This window comes from Oncorhynchus mykiss, chromosome 13 (assembly GCF_057628025.1).
Source record: "Oncorhynchus mykiss isolate SJ-2025 chromosome 13, ASM5762802v1, whole genome shotgun sequence".
Classification (NCBI taxonomy): Eukaryota; Metazoa; Chordata; class Actinopteri; order Salmoniformes; family Salmonidae; genus Oncorhynchus; species Oncorhynchus mykiss.
This window is the reverse complement of record NC_143034.1, coordinates 74571278-74588221: the sequence shown is the minus strand read 5'-3', so window position 1 is coordinate 74588221 and position 16944 is coordinate 74571278. Positions and strand designations below refer to the sequence as shown.

Sequence of the window (16944 nt, the reverse complement as noted above, 5' to 3'; positions counted from 1 at the left end):
AGATGGATAACTCCTTCCTTCTGTCACTAGATATAGATGGATAACTCCTTTCTGTCACTATAGATATAGATGGATAACTCCTTCCTGCTGTCACTAGATATAGATGGATAACTCCTTTCTGTCACTATAGATATAGATGGATAACTCCTTCCTTCTGTCACTAGATATAGATGGATAACTCCTTTCTGTCACTATAGATATAGATGGATAACTCCTTCCTTCTATCACTAGATATAGATGGATAACTCCTTCCTGCTGTCACTAGATATAGATGGATAACTCCTTCCTTCAGTCACTAGATATAGATGGATAACTCCTTCCTTCAGTCACTAGATATAGATGGATAACTCCTTCCTTCTGTCACTAGATATAGATGGATAACTCCTTTCTGTCACTATAGATATAGATGGATAACTCCTTCCTTCTATCACTAGATATAGATGGATAACTCCTTCCTTCAGTCACTAGATATAGATGGATAACTCCTTCCTTCTGTCACTAGATATAGATGGATAACTCCTTCCTTCAGTCACTAGATATAGATGGATAACTCCTTCCTGCTGTCACTAGATATAGATGGATAACTCCTTTCTGTCACTATAGATATAGATGGATAACTCCTTCCTGCTGTCACTAGATATAGATGGATAACTCCTTCCTTCAGTCACTAGATATAGACGGATAACTCCTTCCTTCAGTCACTAGATATAGATGGATAACTCCTTCCTTCTGTCACTAGATATAGATGGATAACTCCTTTCTGTCACTATAGATATAGATGGATAACTCCTTCCTTCTATCACTAGATATAGATGGATAACTCCTTCCTTCAGTCACTAGATATAGATGGATAACTCCTTCCTTCAGTCACTAGATATAGATGGATAACTCCTTCCTTCAGTCACTAGATATAGATGGATAACTCCTTCCTTCAGTCACTAGATATAGATGGATAACTCCTTCCTGCTGTCACTAGATATAGATGGATAACTCCTTCCTTCAGTCACTAGATATAGATGGATAACTCCTTCCTTCTATCACTAGATATAGATGGATAACTCCTTCCTGCTGTCACTAGATATAGATGGATAACTCCTTCCTTCAGTCACTAGATATAGATGGATAACTCCTTCCTTCAGTCACTAGATATAGATGGATAACTCCTTCCTTCAGTCACTAGATATAGATGGATAACTCCTTCCTTCAGTCACTAGATATAGATGGATAACTCCTTCCTTCAGTCACTACAGATATAGATGGATAACTCCTTCCTGCTGTCACTAGATATAGATGGATAACTCCTTCCTTCAGTCACTAGATATAGATGGATATCTCCTTCCTCCTGTCACTACAGATATAGATGGAACTGACCTTCCACGGAGAATACATAGAGCCCTGAGTTGGTTATCCATTTTATTCCATGGCTATAATTTAAAGGAAAGGTTCACCCATTTTGAATGTTATATTGTTTTTGTGCATCTCTTAGGGATGTTCTATTGATTCCCAGGTCATTTCATGTTTATCTGAGTTATTAGCGATCAAGCAGTTAGAAATCCGTCTGGTATGATGTAGCAAAGTTGCCCTCACTACACTGGAAGACTTTTAGATCGCAAAAACCTCTATCATTCATGTCAGATTTCAATACTGGCTGATGTTCATAACTCGGGAGGATGTCTTCGAATGAGCCATTGATCACATTTTTGCAATTTTATTACCCTGAGAAATGTTTAACTTAAAACCTCTTTGGGATAGGGGGCTGCATTTTCACTTTTGGATAAATAGCGTGCCCAATTTTAACTTCCTGCTTCTCATGCCAAGAATATAAGATATGCATATTATTAGTAGATTTGGATAGAAAACACGTTGACGTTTCTAAAACTGTTTGAATCATGTCTGTGAGTATAACAGAACTTAGGTAGCAGGCAAAACCCCGAGAACTAACCATTCAGATTTATTTTTTTGAGGTCACTGTCTATTCAATGAGTTTTCATTAGGGAACTAGATTTAAGGCACTTGTTTGCAGTTCCTACCGCTTCCACTGGATGTCAAAAGTCTTTGGAAATTGGTTGAGGTTATTCCTTTGTGCAATGAAGAAGTACGGCCATCTTGAATCAGTGTAACATTATGTGTACTGTTTGAGAGTTGCGCAAGACTAGAAAGCATGCTTGAGTTTATTGTCCTCCTGTATTGAAAACATATAGACCCGTCTTCAATTTGATCGATTATTAACGTATAAAAATACCTAAAGTTGTATTACAAAAGTAGTTTGAAATGTTTACAGGTAACTTTTGAGATATTTTGTAGTGACGTTGCGCAAATTGGAAGCTGTTTTTTTCTGGATCAAAGCGCCAAATAAATTGACATTTTGGATATATATGGAAGGAATTAATTGAACAAAAGGACCATTTGTGATGTTTATGGGACATATTGGAGTGCCTCGTCAAAGGTAAGGTAAGGCATGAATTATATTTTATTTCTGCGTTTTGTGTCGCAGGGTTGATATGCTACTCTTTGTTTACTGTTGTGCTATCATCAGATAATAGCTTCTTATGCTTTCGCCGAAAAGCCTTTTTGAAATCTGACGTGTGATTTAATGAAAGTTAGAGTTTTATATCATTTTATTTTGGCGCTCTGCATTTTCCCTGGCTATTGGCCAAGTGGGACGCAAGCGTCCCCCCTATCCCAGAGTTAACAGAGGGTCTAGCACATTTCTCCTATTTGTCTTCCTCTTCAGGTAAGGGTGTATTGCATGGTGCCGTTGCCAGAGATATTAGAAAAAACAGATAGGAATCTCATTGAGAATCGAATGGAGGAACGTTGGTTGCTAAACTATTCGTCGCACAAACCCTTCTCAGAGTCAGAGTATGAGTCGAGAGATGACCCTATTGTCCTCGAAGGTGCGTAAAATCACGATTCCAAAGCTATACAATATTACAGATATCAAGTTAATTATCTCACATCTCGGAAAATATTTGTACTGTTGAATTTCTTGTTGACGAAATTCATGCTAATGTTTGGTTTTTGAGCGACTCCCATTCACTCCTTGGAGGAGAGCACTCCAAGTCCCAGAATCACCCAGACTGCACCGTGTGGACCATCTGCTGGATATCTGTATATTGAGAGTGTCAAACTCCACTCTGCCAGTTGAACATGGTGAGATTGTAGACTCCTAAATTTATAGTGCAGTTTGTTTAGGGGAATTTACAGCTAACTAGCTACTTCACATGCTGATAGTGTCTTTCGTATTATTGTGTGTAGCTACGTTTGCTAGCTAGCTAGCCAACCCATAGAGAGAGCATTCCATTGCGGATTTTGTAGTAGACTTGATGTCACACCCTGACCTTAAGAGATCCTTTTTATGTCTCTATTTTGGTTTGGTCAGGGTGTGAGTTGGGGTGGGCATTCTATATGTTGTGTTTCTATGATTTTCTAGGTTTTGGCCGGGTATGGTTCTCAATCAGGGACAGCTGTCTATCGTTGTCTCTGATTGGGAACCATACTTAGGTAGCTCTTTTTTTCCACCTTTGTTTATGGGAAGTTGACTTTGTTTAGGGCACATGGCCTTTGAGCTTCACGGTTTGTTTTTGGTAGTGTTTATTGTTGTTGGTAGTGTTTATTGTTTTTAGTAGTGTTTATTGTTGTTGGTAGTGTTTATTGTTGGTAGTGTTTATTGTTTTTAGTAGTGTTTATTGTTGTTGGTAGTGTTTATTGTTGGTAGTGTTTATTGTTTTTAGTAGTGTTTATTGTTTTTAGTAGTGTTTATTGTTGTTGGTAGTGTTTATTGTTTTGGTAGTGTTTATTCTTAATTAAAATAAAATTACGCTCACCACGCTGCACCTTGGTTCTCTCCTTTCGACAGCCTTGATGTTGCTACCAACCTTATTATAACGGCAAAATTAAACATTTGTTAAAACAAAAAAATATTGTTCTCACATGCTAGTGTAATTTAACACTGTAAATGAAAGGAATCTGGTTTTGGGTGCATCTTTAAAACACTGGAATTGTGTTCATTTGTTGGTAGAAATGTGTTCAACATCCACTGAAATACAGTAGCTAGCAAGTTTACTAGGGGTGCGTTCGTAAATTCACTCTGGACGCTCTGCTCTGAAATACGAACGCTCTTGTTCCAAGTGTCCTAGAGCACTTGATATTGATGAATTGACGAACGATTAAACGGTTCCAGGCAGATAGCTAGCTTGCTACAGTACAATGTCTTTCATTTGTTTCTTTTAGGAGTATGACACTCAAATAAAAAACATGGGCTGGCGTACACCCATAGAAAATGATTTTATGTAGAGGTGCTGACTAACGGCGAATAAACTGTAAACTATAAAAATAAAGAGTTGCACACTCCATAAATAAACTCCCAGTAATTTATTGGGTAAATCACCAACGTTTCGGCATCACTGTGCTTTCTTCAGGGTGTATGACTCTGCCAACATCGACATGTTAATCCTGAATATGTTAACTCTGCAGTTCACACATACACAGATTCCAGATTGAGATGATTGTTCCTTTATAACGATGTAAAAACTTCAACATGCACTTCAGGATGAAAAGGAGCACCTCCCAACCCCTCTGCGAGGAAACAGCTATCGAAAATAACCAACCAGGCAGTCGGTCAGCCATCCATTCTAGTAGACAATCAGCTCATGAACGTTCTGTGGTTACTAGGAAATCAAGAGTCAATCAGATAAAATATTGTCATGCCATTATAAACAAATCTTGATCAGGTACCTAACATAATAAATCCCCATGAAACTACATTTAAAAATATATCAAAACTATATTTCAATAGATAAAATACATTACATGAAGCATTAGACAAGCTACAGACAACAAACACAATTGCATTTTATCTATGGCAATTTGAATGCACAGAGATGCCGTGACGAGATCCTGAGACCTATTGTCATGCCATTCATTCACCGCCATCACCTCATGTTTCTGCATGATAATGCAGAGCCCCATGTCACAAGGATCTGTACACAATCACTGGAAGCTGAAAATGTCCCAGTTCTTCCATGGCCTGCAGAATTACCAGACAAGTCACCCATTGAACATGTTTGGGATGCTCTGGATCAACGTGTATGACAGCGTGTTCCAGTTCCTGACACTATCCAGCAACTTAACACAGCCATTGAAGAGGAGTGGGATAACATTCCATAAATTAACTGTAACTCAGTGAAATCTCTGAAATGGTGGCATGTTGAGTTGTTCTATTTTTGTTCAGTATACATAAAGCAATGATTATTAGCAGATGCTTTATATACTCACATAAAAATATAGAAAATTATTCTATTCAACAGTAATATCATAAATGCTGACCAGTAAATTACCTGGGGTCAAAGGTTCCTGTTACATCACTCAAATTAACAGGATGGTCCATAGAGAAGTCACTCTTCATGGACAGATGACTGGTTACTGGAGAGACTGGTCTCTGAGTCCTTTTGACACCTCTAGAATAGTTATTAAATGTCCACAGAGCAAATTATAATCACGAAACAATATGAACAATACAACTTTATAAGGTTCAAAATCATAGAACTGAACCATAAAATGGTTATACACTGGGGAGAGCAAGTACTTGATACACTGCCGATTTTGCAGGTTTTCCTACTAACAAAGCATGTAGAGGTCTGTAATTTTTATCATAGGTACACTTCAACTGTGAGAGACGGAATCTAAAACAAAAATCCAGAAAATCACATTGCATGATTTTTAAGTAATTCATTTGCATTTTATTGCATGACATAAGTATTTGATACATCAGCAAAGCAGAACTTAATATTTGGTACAGAAACCTTTGTTTGCAATTACAGAGATCATACGTTTCCTGTAATTCTTGACCAGGTTTGCACACACTGCAGCAGGGATTTTGGCCCACTCCTCCATACAGACCTTCTCCAGATCCTTCAGGTTTTGGGGCTGTCGCTGGGCAATACGGACTTTCAGCTCCCTCCAAAGATTTTCTATTGGGTTCAGGTCTGGAGACTGGCTAGGCCACTCCAGGACCTTGAGATGCTTCTTACGGAGCCACTCCTTAGTTGCCCTGGCTGTGTGTTTCGGGTCGTTGTCATGCTGGAAGACCCAGCCACGACCCATCTTCAATGCTCTTACTGAGGGAAGGAGGTTGTTGGCCAAGATCTCGCGATACATGGCCCCATCCATCCTCCCCTCAACACGGTGCAGTCATCCTGTCCCCTTTGCAGAAAAGCATCTCCAAAGAATGATGTTTCCACCTCCATGCTTCACGGTTGGGATGGTGTTCTTGGGATTGTACTCATCCTTCTTCTTCCTCCAAACACGGCGAGTGGAGTTTAGACCAAAAATCTCTATTTTTGTCTCATCAGACCACATGACCTTCTCCCATTCCTCCTCTGGATCATCCAGATGGTCATTGGCAAACTTCAGACCGGCCTGGACATGCGCTGGCTTGAGCAGGGGGACCTTGCGTGCGCTGCAGGATTTTAATCCATGATGGCGTAGTGTGTTACTAATGGTTTTCTTTGAGACTGTGGTCCCAGCTCTCTTCAGGTCATTGACCAGGTCCTGCCGTGTAGTTCTGGGCTGATCCCTCACCTACCTCATAATCATTGATGCCGCACGAGGTGAGATCTTGCATGGAGCCCCAGACCGAGGGTGATTGACCGTCATCTTGAACTTCTTCCATTTTCTAATAATTGCGCCAACAGTTGTTGCCTTCTCACCAAGCTGCTTGCCTATTGTCCTGTAGCCCATCCCAGCCTTGTGCAGGTCTACAATTTTATTCCTGATGTCCTTACACAGCTCTCTGGTCTTGGCCATTGTGGAGAGGTTAAAGTCTGTTTGATTGAGTGTGTGGACTGGTGTCTTTTATACAGGTAATGAGTTCAAACAGGTGCAGTTAATACAGGTAATGAGTGGAGAACAGGAGGGATTCTTAAAGAAAAACTAACAGGTCTGTGAGAGCTGGAATTCTTACTGGTTGGTAGGTAATCAAATACTTATGTCATGCAATAAAATGCAAATGAATTACTTAAAAATCATATAATGTGATTTTCTGGATTTTTGTTTTAGATTCCGTCTCTCACAGTTGAAGTGTACCTATGATAAAAATTACAGACCTCTACGTGCTTTGTAAGTAGGAAAACCTGCAAAATCGGCAGTGTTTCAAATACTTGTTCTCCCCAGTGTATCTGTTGCATCATTAAGACAATTTGTATCTATAACAAGGCCAGAACAGATTAACGTCTACTATTAGCAGACATTTTCAGATATGGCCATATGTTAACTTATTGGGGTCAAACTGAATAGATGTTTAAGTGGCCAGAAGTTTGCAGTGTTGTGTATGTTGAGGACTAATGAATTCTGACCAGTAACTTACCTGGGGTCAAAGGTTCCTCTTCCATCACTCAAATTAACAGGATGGTCCATAGAGAAGTCACTCTTCATGGACAGATGACTGGTTACTGGAGAGACTGGTCTCTGAGTTTGGTTGGAGATTCTGGAAAACAGAATAAATCACAATGAAACTACATTTAAAAATGTATCCAAAATATATTTCAATAGATAAAATACATTACACAAGCATTAAAATATATGAAAAAATATACCACCATGAAACATTCAAATACATTACAAATATATTAAATATACTACACTGAACATACATATGAAGTCAACATGTAAAGTGTTGGTCCCATGTCTCATGAGCTGAAATAAAAGATCCCAGAAATGTTCCATACGCACAAAAATATTATTTCTCCCAGAGCTGTTGCCAGAGAGTTGAATGTTAATTTATCTTCCATAAGCTGCCTCCAACATCATTTTAGAGAATTTGTCAGTTTGTCAAACCGGCCTCACAACCGCAGACCACGTGCACGCCGTTGTATAGTCGAGCGGTTTACTGATGTCACAGTTGTGAACAGAGGTCCCCATGGTGGCGGTGGGGTTATGGTATGGGCAGACATAAGCTACAGACAACGAACACAATTGCATTTTATCTATGGCAATTTGAATACACAGAGATACCGTGACGAGATCCTGAGACCTATTGTCATGCCATTCATTCACCGCCATCACCTCATGTTTCAGCATGATAATGCAGAGCCCCATGTCACAAGGATCTGTACACAATCACTGGAAGCTGAAAATGTCCCAGTTCTTCCATGGCCTGCAGAATTACCAGACAAGTCACCCATTGAACATGTTTGGGATGCTCTGGATCAACGTGTATGACAGCGTGTTCCAGTTCCTGACACTATCCAGCAACTTAACACAGCCATTGAAGAGGAGTGGGATAACATTCCATAAATTAACTGTAACTCAGTGAAATCTCTGAAATGGTGGCATGTTGAGTTGTTCTATTTTTGTTCAGTATACATAAAGCAATGATTATTAGCAGATGCTTTATATACTCACATAAAAATATAGAAAATTATTCTATTCAACAGTAATATCATAAATGCTGACCAGTAAATTACCTGGGGTCAAAGGTTCCTGTTACATCACTCAAATTAACAGGATGGTCCATAGAGAAGTCACTCTTCATGGACAGATGACTGGTTACTGGAGAGACTGGTCTCTGAGTCCTTTTGACACCTCTAGAATAGTTATTAAATGTCCACAGAGCAAATTATAATCACGAAACAATATGAACAATACAACTTTATAAGGTTCAAAATCATAGAACTGAACCATAAAATGGTTATACACTGGGGAGAGCAAGTACTTGATACACTGCCGATTTTGCAGGTTTTCCTACTTACAAAGCATGTAGAGGTCTGTAATTTTTATCATAGGTACACTTCAACTGTGAGAGACGGAATCTAAAACAAAAATCCAGAAAATCACATTGCATGATTTTTAAGTAATTAATTTGCATTTTATTGCATGACATAAGTATTTGATACATCAGCAAAGCAGAACTTAATATTTGGTACAGAAACCTTTGTTTGCAATTACAAAGATCATACGTTTCCTGTAATTCTTGACCAGGTTTGCACACACTGCAGCAGGGATTTTGGCCCACTCCTCCATACAGACCTTCTCCCGATCCTTCATGTTTCGGGGCTGTCGCTGGGCAATACGGACTTTCAGCTCCCTCCAAAGATTTTCTATTGGGTTCAGGTCTGGAGACTGGCTAGGCCACTCCAGGACCTTGAGATGCTTCTTACGGAGCCACTCCTTAGTTGCCCTGGCTGTGTGTTTCGGGTCGTTGTCATGCTGGAAGACCCAGCCACAACCCATCTTCAATGCTCTTACTGAGGGAAGGAGGTTGTTGGCCAAGATCTCGCGATACATGGCCCCATCCATCCTCCCCTCAACACGGTGCAATCATCCTGTCCCCTTTGCAGAAAAGCATCTCCAAAGAATGATGTTTCCACCTCCATGCTTCACGGTTGGGATGGTGTTCTTGGGGTTGTACTCATCCTTCTTCTTCCTCCAAACACGGCGAGTGGAGTTTAGACCAAAAATCTCTATTTTTGTCTCATCAGACCACATGACCTTCTCCCATTCCTCCTCTGGATCATCCAGATGGTCATTGGCAAACTTCAGACCGGCCTGGACATGCGCTGGCTTGAGCAGGGGGACCTTGCGTGCGCTGCAGGATTTTAATCCATGATGGCGTAGTGTGTTACTAATGGTTTTCTTTGAGACTGTGGTCCCAGCTCTCTTCAGGTCATTGACCAGGTCCTGCCGTGTAGTTCTGGGCTGATCCCTCACCTACCTCATAATCATTGATGCCGCACGAGGTGAGATCTTGCATGGAGCCCCAGACCGAGGGTGATTGACCGTCATCTTGAACTTCTTCCATTTTCTAATAATTGCGCCAACAGTTGTTGCCTTCTCACCAAGCTGCTTGCCTATTGTCCTGTAGCCCATCCCAGCCTTGTGCAGGTCTACAATTTTATTCCTGATGTCCTTACACAGCTCTCTGGTCTTGGCCATTGTGGAGAGGTTAAAGTCTGTTTGATTGAGTGTGTGGACAGGTGTCTTTTATACAGATAACAAGTTCAAACAGGTGCAGTTAATACAGGTAATGAGTGGAGAACAGGAGGGATTCTTAAAGAAAAACTAACAGGTCTGTGAGAGCTGGAATTCTTACTGGTTGGTAGGTAATCAAATACTTATGTCATGCAATAAAATGCAAATTAATTACTTAAAAATCATATAATGTGATTTTCTGGATTTTTGTTTTAGATTCCGTCTCTCACAGTTGAAGTGTACCTATGATAAAAATTACAGACCTCTACATGCTTTGTTAGTAGGAAAACCTGCAAAATCGGCAGTGTTTCAAATACTTGTTCTCCCCAGTGTATCTGTTGCATCTTTAAGACAATTTGTATCTATAACAAGGCCAGAACAGATTAACGTCTACTATTAGCAGACATTTTCAGATATGGCCATATGTTAACTTATTGGGGTCAAACTGAATAGATGTTTAAGTGGCCAGAAGTTTGCAGTGTTGTGTATGTTGAGGACTAATGAATTCTGACCAGTAACTTACCTGGGGTCAAAGGTTCCTCTTCCATCACTCAAATTAACAGGATGGTCCATAGAGAAGTCACTCTTCATGGACAGATGACTGGTTACTGGAGAGACTGGTCTCTGAGTTTGGTTGGAGATTCTGGAAAACAGAATAAATCACAATGAAACTACATTTAAAAATATATCCAAAATATATTTCAATAGATAAAATACATTACACAAGCATTAAAATATATGAAAAAATATACCACCATGAAACATTCAAATGCATTACAAATATAATTAAATATACTACACTGAACATACATATAAAGTCAACATGTAAAGTGTTGGTCCCATGTCTCATGAGCTGAAATAAAAGATCCCAGAAATGTTCCATACGCACAAAAATATTATTTCTCCCAGAGCTGTTGCCAGAGAGTTGAATGTTAATTTATCTTCCATAAGCTGCCTCCAACATCATTTTAGAGAATTTGTCAGTTTGTCAAACCGGCCTCACAACCGCAGACCACGTGCACGCCGTTGTATAGTCGAGCGGTTTACTGATGTCACAGTTGTGAACAGAGGTCCCCATGGTGGCGGTGGGGTTATGGTATGGGCAGGCATAAGCTACAGACAACGAACACAATTGCATTTTATCTATGGCAATTTGAATACACAGAGATACCGTGACGAGATCCTGAGACCTATTGTCATGCCATTCATTCATCTCCATCACCTCATGTTTCAGCATGATAATGCAGAGCCCCATGTCACAAGGATCTGTACACAATCACTGGAAGCTGAAAATGTCCCAGTTCTTCCATGGCCTGTAGAATTACCAGACAAGTCACCCATTGAACATGTTTGGGATGCTCTGGATCAACGTGTATGACAGCGTGTTCCAGTTCCTGACACTATCCAGCAACTTAACACAGCCATTGAAGAGGAGTGGGATAACATTCCATAAATTAACTGTAACTCAGTGAAATCTCTGAAATGGTGGCATGTTGAGTTGTTCTATTTTTGTTCAGTATACATAAAGCACTGATTATTAGCAGATGCTTTATATACTCACATAAAAATATAGAAAATTATTCTATTCAACAGTAATATCATAAATGCTGACCAGTAAATTACCTGGGGTCAAAGGTTCCTGTTACATCACTCAAATTAACAGGATGGTCCATAGAGAAGTCACTCTTCATGGACAGATGACTGGTTACTGGAGAGACTGGTCTCTGAGTCCTTTTGACACCTCTAGAATAGTTATTAAATGTCCACAGAGCAAATTATAATCACGAAACAATATGAACAATACAACTTTATCAGGTTCAAAATCATAGAACTGAACCATAAAATGGTTATACACTGGGGAGAGCAAGTACTTGATACACTGCCGATTTTGCAGGTTTTCCTACTTACAAAGCATGTAGAGGTCTGTAATTTTTATCATAGGTACACTTCAACTGTGAGAGACGGAATCTAAAACAAAAATCCAGAAAATCACATTGTATGATTTTTAAGTAATTCATTTGCATTTTATTGCATGACATAACTATTTGATACATCAGCAAAGCAGAACTTAATATTTGGTACAGAAACCTTTGTTTGCAATTACAGAGATCATATGTTTCCTGTAATTCTTGACCAGGTTTGCACACACTGCAGCAGGGATTTTGGCCCACTCCTCCATACAGACCTTCTCCAGATCCTTCAGGTTTCGGGGCTGTCGCTGGGCAATACGGACTTTCAGCTCCCTCCAAAGATTTTCTATTGGGTTCAGGTCTGGAGACTGGCTAGGCCACTCCAGGACCTTGAGATGCTTCTTACGGAGCCACTCCTTAGTTGCCCTGGCTGTGTGTTTCGGGTCGTTGTCATGCTGGAAGACCCAGCCACGACCCATCTTCAATGCTCTTACTGAGGGAAGGAGGTTGTTGGCCAAGATCTCGCGATACATGGCCCCATCCATCCTCCCCTCAACACGGTGCAGTCATCCTGTCCCCTTTGCAGAAAAGCAACTCCAAAGAATGATGTTTCCACCTCCATGCTTCACGGTTGGGATGGTGTTCTTGGGGTTGTACTCATCCTTCTTCTTCCTCTAAACACAGCGAGTGGAGTTTAGACCAAAAATCTCTATTTTTGTCTCATCAGACCACATGACCTTCTCCCATTCCTCCTCTGGATCATCCAGATGGTCATTGGCAAACTTCATACGTGCCTGGACATGCGCTGGCTTGAGCAGGGGGACTTTGCGTGCGCTGCAGGATTTTAATCCATGATGGCGTAGTGTGTTACTAATGGTTTTCTTTGAGATTGTGGTCCCAGCTCTCTTCAGGTCATTGACCAGGTCCTGCCGTGTAGTTCTGGGCTGATCCCTCACCTACCTCATAATCATTGATGCCGCACGAGGTGAGATCTTGCATGGAACCCCAGACCGAGGGTGATTGACCGTCATCTTGAACTTCTTCCATTTTCTAATAATTGCGCCAACAGTTGTTGCCTTCTCACCAAGCTGCTTGCCTATTGTCCTGTAGCCCATCCCAGCCTTGTGCAGGTCTACAATTTTATTCCTGAGGTCCTTACACAGCTCTCTGGTCTTGGCCATTGTGGAGAGGTTAAAGTCTGTTTGATTGAGTGTGTGGACAGGTGTCTTTTATACAGATAACAAGTTCAAACAGGTGCAGTTAATACAGGTAATGAGTGGAGAACAGGAGGGATTCTTAAAGAAAAACAAACAGGTCTGTGAGAGCTGGAATTCTTACTGGTTGTTAGGTGATCAAATACTTATGTCATGCAATAAAATGCAAATTAATTACTTACAAATCATATAATGTGATTTTCTGGATTTTTGTTTTAGATTCCGTCTCTCACAGTTGAAGTGTACCTATGATAAAAATTACAGACCTCTACATGCTTTGTAAGTAGGAAAACCTGCAAAATCAGCAGTGTTTCAAATACTTGTTCTCCCCAGTGTATCTGTTGCATCTTTAAGACAATTTGTATCTATAACAAGGCCAGAACAGATTAACGTCTACTATTAGCAGACATTTTCAGATATGGCCATATGTTAACTTATTGGGGTCAAACTGAATAGATTTTTAAGTGGCCAGAAGTTTGCAGTGTTGTGTATGTTGAGGACTAATGAATTCTGACCAGTAACTTACCTGGGGTCAAAGGTTCCTGTTCCATCACTCAAATTAACAGGATGGTCCATAGAGAAGTCACTCTTCATGGATAGATGACTGGTTACTGGAGAGACTGGTCTCTGAGTTTGGTTGGAGATTCTGGAAAACAGAATAAATCACAATGAAACTACATTTAAAAATATATCCAAAATATATTTCAATAGATAAAATACATTACACAATAATTAAAATATATGAAAAAATATACCACCATGAAACATTCAAATACATTACAAATATAATTAAATATACTACACTGAACATACATATAAATGCAACATGTAAAGTGTTGGTCCCATGTTTCATGAGCTGAAATAAAAGATCCCAGAAATGTTCCATACGCACAAAAATATTATTTCTCCCAGAGCTGTTGCCAGAGAGTTGAATGTTAATTTCTCTTCCATAAGCTGCCTCCAACATCATTTTAGAGAATTTGTCAGTTTGTCAAACCGGCCTCACAACCGCAGACCACGTGCACGCCGTTATATAGTCGAGCGGTTTACTGATGTCACAGTTGTGAACAGAGTGCCCCATGGTGGCGGTGGGGTTATGGTATGGGCAGGCATAAGCTACAGACAACGAACACAATTGCATTTTATCTATGGCAATTTGAATACACAGAGATACCGTGACGAGATCCTGAGACCTATTGTCATGCCATTCATTCACCGCCATCACCTCATGTTTCTGCATGATAATGCAGAGCCCCATGTCACAAGGATCTGTACACAATCACTGGAAGCTGAAAATGTCCCAGTTCTTCCATGGCCTGTAGAATTACCAGACAAGTCACCCATTGAACATGTTTGGGATGCTCTGGATCAACGTGTATGACAGCGTGTTCCAGTTCCTGACACTATCCAGCAACTTAACACAGCCATTGAAGAGGAGTGGGATAACATTCCATAAATTAACTGTAACTCAGTGAAATCTCTGAAATGGTGGCATGTTGAGTTGTTCTATTTTTGTTCAGTATACATAAAGCACTGATTATTAGCAGATGCTTTATATACTCACATAAAAATATAGAAAATTATTCTATTCAACAGTAATATCATAAATGCTGACCAGTAAATTACCTGGGGTCAAAGGTTCCTGTTCCATCACTCAAATTAACAGGATGGTCCATAGAGAAGTCACTCTTCATGGACAGATGACTGGTTACTGGAGAGACTGGTCTCTGAGTTTGGTTGGAGATTCTGGAAAACAGAATAAATCACAATGAAACTACATTTAAAAATATATCCAAAATATATTTCAATAGATAAAATACATTACACAAGCATTAAAATATATGAAAAAATATACCACCATGAAACATTCAAATACATTACAAATATAATTAAATATACTACACTGAACATACATATAAAGTCAACATGTAAAGTGTTGGTCCCGTGTTTCATGAGCTGAAATAAAAGATCCCAGAAATGTTCTATACGCACAAAAAGATTATTTCTCCCAGAGCTGTTGCCAGAGAGTTGAATGTTAATTTATCTTCCATAAGCTGCCTCCAACATCATTTTAGAGAATTTGTCAGTTTGTCAAACCGGCCTCACAACCGCAGACCACGTGCACGCCGTTGTATAGTCGAGCGGTTTACTGATGTCACAGTTGTGAACAGAGTGCCCCATGGTGGCGGTGGGGTTATGGTATGGGCAGGCATAAGCTACAGACAACGAACACAATTGCATTTTATCTATGGCAATTTGAATACACAGAGATACCGTGACGAGATCCTGAGACCTATTGTCATGCCATTCATTCATCGCCATCACCTCATGTTTCAGCATGATAATGCAGAGCCCCATGTCACAAGGATCTGTACACAATCACTGGAAGCTGAAAATGTCCCAGTTCTTCCATGGCCTGCAGAATTACCAGACAAGTCACCCATTGAACATGTTTGGGATGCTCTGGATCAACGTGTATGACAGCGTGTTCCAGTTCCTGACACTATCCAGCAACTTAACACAGCCATTGAAGAGGAGTGGGATAACATTCCATAAATTAACTGTAACTCAGTGAAATCTCTGAAATGGTGGCATGTTGAGTTGTTCTATTTTTGTTCAGTATACATAAAGCAATGATTATTAGCAGATGCTTTATATACTCACATAAAAATATAGAAAATTATTCTATTCAACAGTAATATCATAAATGCTGACCAGTAAATTACCTGGGGTCAAAGGTTCCTGTTACATCACTCAAATTAACAGGATGGTCCATAGAGAAGTCACTCTTCATGGACAGATGACTGGTTACTGGAGAGACTGGTCTCTGAGTCCTTTTGACACCTCTAGAATAGTTATTAAATGTCCACAGAGCAAATTATAATCACGAAACAATATGAACAATACAACTTTATAAGGTTCAAAATCATAGAACTGAACCATAAAATGGTTATACACTGGGGAGAGCAAGTACTTGATACACTGCCGATTTTGCAGGTTTTCCTACTAACAAAGCATGTAGAGGTCTGTAATTTTTATCATAGGTACACTTCAACTGTGAGAGACGGAATCTAAAACAAAAATCCAGAAAATCACATTGCATGATTTGTAAGTAATTCATTTGCATTTTATTGCATGACATAACTATTTGATACATCAGCAAAGCAGAACTTAATATTTGGTACAGAAACCTTTGTTTGCAATTACAGAGATCATACGTTTCCTGTAATTCTTGACCAGGTTTGCACACACTGCAGCAGGGATTTTGGCCCACTCCTCCATACAGACCTTCTCCAGATCCTTCAGGTTTTGGGGCTGTCGCTGGGCAATACGGACTTTCAGCTCCCTCCAAAGATTTTCTATTGGGTTCAGGTCTGGAGACTGGCTAGGCCACTCCAGGACCTTGAGATGCTTCTTAAGGAGCCACTCCTTAGTTGCCCTGGCTGTGTGTTTCGGGTCGTTGTCATGCTGGAAGACCCAGCCACGACCCATCTTCAATGCTCTTACTGAGGGAAGGAGGTTGTTGGCCAAGATCTCGCGATACATGGCCCCATCCATCCTCCCCTCAACACGGTGCAGTCATCCTGTCCCCTTTGCAGAAAAGCATCTCCAAAGAATGATGTTTCCACCTCCATGCTTCACGGTTGGGATGGTGTTCTTGGGATTGTACTCATCCTTCTTCTTCCTCCAAACACGGCGAGTGGAGTTTAGACCAAAAATCTCTATTTTTGTCTCATCAGACCACATGACCTTCTCCCATTCCTCCTCTGGATCATCCAGATGGTCATTGGCAAACTTCAGACCGGCCTGGACATGCGCTGGCTTGAGCAGGGGGACCTTGCGTGCGCTGC

At 40.2% G+C, this 16944-nt stretch overlaps 1 protein-coding gene across 5 annotated transcripts in view; it reads right to left on the bottom strand.

Annotated features, from left to right (window-relative positions):
- LOC110487489 (NLR family CARD domain-containing protein 3) overlaps window positions 1–16944 on the bottom strand; it is a 36153-nt gene that overhangs the window by 11975 nt on the left and 7234 nt on the right. The window contains exons 4-11 of one of the 5 annotated variants that reach the window (XM_090197597.1): window positions 15820–15939; window positions 14720–14839; window positions 13620–13739; window positions 11593–11712; window positions 10493–10612; window positions 8466–8585; window positions 7367–7486; window positions 5340–5459 (exon numbers count right to left, since the gene is read on the bottom strand). Coding sequence is in view for 2 of the 5 variants with exons in the window: in XM_090197601.1 (XP_090053727.1) it covers window positions 7367–7486; window positions 8466–8585; window positions 10493–10612; window positions 11593–11712; window positions 13620–13739; window positions 14720–14839; window positions 15820–15939 (840 nt within the window). In the remaining 3 variants the exon portion in view is untranslated. Of the gene's footprint in view, window positions 1–5339; window positions 5460–7366; window positions 7487–8465; window positions 8586–10492; window positions 10613–11592; window positions 11713–13619; window positions 13740–14719; window positions 14840–15819; window positions 15940–16944 lie in introns of those variants that run through there. The other 4 variants (XM_090197601.1, XM_090197600.1, XM_090197599.1 and 1 more) reach the window with 4 other exon arrangements.